We start from the raw sequence: 2,925 nt of genomic DNA on the forward strand, positions 1-2,925 counted from the left end.
TGTTCCACCATCCTTGCAGCCTGGGCATTTGCCAACATCTTCAGTTCTTCTTGCGTCAAGGTCACTGTAGTAAATCATCCAGCGTCTTCCATCTTCACGTTTTAGATGCAAGTGAAATTCCCACAGACGACGTCAAATATGATTTTGTCTAAAAGCGGAGAAGGTGGATGGTTGGGAACGTGGCTCTTTCGTTGACTTGATAAAGACTCCTCGCTGTCCTATGTGTCACAAAGAGCATTAGTTGTCGGGCCAGGGAAGAGGTCCTTGATATTGACCCTTCGATGCTCAAGTCAGTACTCGGTTGAAGTAGAAGAATAGTGAAAACAACTATAGCGATGAGCGTGTTAAATTATATAGTGTAGCATACCTGCGCTTGTAGATGAAGACCCTTTTTTATAGTGTCACTGTTGTGCCCGTGAACAAATCTCAAAGCACTTCTGAAAAATGGCAGGTCATAAAGTGACTCTGACATCCTTTCTAAAATAAGCTTGTAAATATATGTGATTTGAGAAGTTTCGAAAGTATGATTTGCCTACAAAATATCTTGTTTCTTCCGTGGCACAAAATGCTAAAAATGAATACAAGACTTTTAGACCATGGGACCCACCATAGGTCCCCTTGGCATAGTGCTCGAGACCCTTTATTAAGCGCCCAAGGTGTCCGGTTGACCTATAGGTCCAATTGGCTGGAGCAATTGATGGAGCTACTTGATACATTTCTTCAGACCTCGTGCATATAACGGAAGTCGAAACATAAAGCCCGATCAATCGAGAGGTCCAGTCAAGTGAGTTCTCGATCTACCTCAAGCTCCACCTATAAGGCGATCGAAGGTCGGGACTTGAGGTCCAACCGGCCATAAGGTCCGATGGGATGAGATCTCCGGTCAGATGAGCACTAGGTTATGTTGATTACTCAAAAGATACTGATTTTTTTACTTTGATTGTTTTGTCCACCGACCTTCTAGACTTTCATTTAGTTCCGAGGTTGGGGGTGGGATCCATGCACCTTAACCACCATATTAGTAATGATTTATATATAGATATATATTATATATAAAAGTAGAAAAAAAATATTATAGTTAAGATTTTATAAACACTAAGGCTATATTTAGTTAGGCATCAAGTAATGTAATTGAGTTTGAAATATAATTAAATTATATATTGTTGATCTTATAATTAGATTGCAAAAATATATTAAAATTTAACTATTTTTATAATTCAGATTATATTATAATTTGAAAATTATAGTAAATAAAATAATTAATCTCTTAATGTAATGGAAGATCACATTAGAGTACTATTATCCCTCGCAGCCTAAATTTATTCATGTGTGGTCCATTTACCGGCTTGCCGGATATAGAATGCTTCATTATCTTCCCTTATCTTGCGCGAGGCTCTGTTTGAACGCATCAACTATCTAAACAACCCACAATCCGTGTAGTTCGCTTAATTGCCTTCTCCGCGGCTCTGCCCAACGAGAAGGCTGTCTTCCCTCAATAGGTCATGTAGAAAGCAGATCGATCGATCGACGACGGAGAACGAGCTCCGATGCTAATCTGATACATCATCGATCAAATTGCAATTCGCCGCGGGAATCAAATCCCGGCGGCCGCCGCAGCTCCGATGGCGCCCAGCGAGGGGAGGCGCAGCAACGTCTGCATCTGGCTCATCTCCTGCCTCTTCTTCCTCGTCCTCCTCGCCGGCGGAGGCTTCCTCGTCCTGTACATCACCTTGCCGGAAACAGAGGACGCGATTTGGCTCCCCATCGCAGGGATCATCCTGGTGGCCATTCCATGGGTCTTTTGGACCATAACGTGCATTTACCAATCCATCAAGGTGAGAAACGGAGGAGAGAAGCAGCCGGCGGCTAAAGCTTCAGCGCTTAATTCCCCGGTGGCGGCCGCCGCCCATGACTCGCCGGTCAATTCCCCAGGCGGCGAGAGAAAAGTGCGGTTCGGCAATGCGACCGTCACAGGCGAGACCGGGAAGACATCGGAGGGCGAGAAGGCCGATAACGGAGGCTCGACGAATGCCAGGAGCGACGGTGAATCGTCGCTCAACTCGCACGAAAGCGAAGCGCCGCTGGCTTTCTCGACGTCATCAGCCGCGTGAAGTGCTGACAGATTTTAAAAATTACAGCTTTTTTACCGAACCGCTATGTAATTTTGTCAATTATTCAAATCACGTACGTAATTTTAAAAATTACAAAATCACATATTTGATATATATTTTTTTTCCCCTCTGCATTATCCCGTCCTCGTCCAAGTTTGTTCTCGTTCTAAGCAATGGAGAGAATTGAATCCTTCCCATTCCGAATCCAACGACTTTTTCGTTTTCCCATAAAAAAGAACTCCCAACGAAATTGCAAAGTCTCTTCCTCGTAAAAATCGTAAAACCCTAACTGCCCCCTGTGTTTCTATTGTGTCGTCTTCCGGCCGAAGCTCTTGCATCACCGACTTCTTCGCTTCTACCGGCGTCTTTGTTCTCCGATAGTTTTGAAGTCCAGTTCTTATCCTTCATTGGATGTTGTGTTCCTAGAAATTTTGAGGTTCGACTTCGGCTTCATCACCTTCACTACGTTAGCTCCTTCTTGTCTCACCGCATAAGCTTGTCCTTCCCGTCGTGTGACCTCGGGTAAAAAGCTTTCATCCCGTTACAAACTCTGTTTTTTGATTCGTAATCCAACTGTAAAATAAGGGGGTATTTGATTCATCCCGTTTGATAGTAGGGTGGAATCAGAATAAGGATGGAAATGAAACCCATCAAGTTATATGAGTTTGGTTGATTCCCATAAATTTAGTAATTATTCCCAAAATGTTATTCCCAATCCCACAATCCAAACACTATCTTTTACTATCATTCCATTCCCTCATTCCCAAACCCATCAACCAAACACCCCCTAAGTCATATAGGACAATACCGAAAG

The 2,925-nt window shown here is 43.4% G+C and overlaps 1 protein-coding gene across 1 annotated transcript; it reads left to right on the forward strand.

Moving 5' to 3' along the window:
- The first annotated feature begins 1,415 nt into the window (after positions 1 to 1,415).
- LOC121999719 lies at positions 1,416 to 2,175 on the forward strand. Its single transcript, XM_042554364.1, has one exon. It carries the CDS (start codon positions 1,623 to 1,625, stop codon positions 2,109 to 2,111), a length of 489 nt encoding a protein of 162 aa, XP_042410298.1. The 5' UTR covers positions 1,416 to 1,622; the 3' UTR covers positions 2,112 to 2,175.
- The last annotated feature ends 750 nt before the right edge of the window (positions 2,176 to 2,925 follow it).

This window comes from Zingiber officinale, chromosome 1A, assembly GCF_018446385.1.
Source record: "Zingiber officinale cultivar Zhangliang chromosome 1A, Zo_v1.1, whole genome shotgun sequence".
Classification (NCBI taxonomy): Eukaryota; Viridiplantae; Streptophyta; class Magnoliopsida; order Zingiberales; family Zingiberaceae; genus Zingiber; species Zingiber officinale.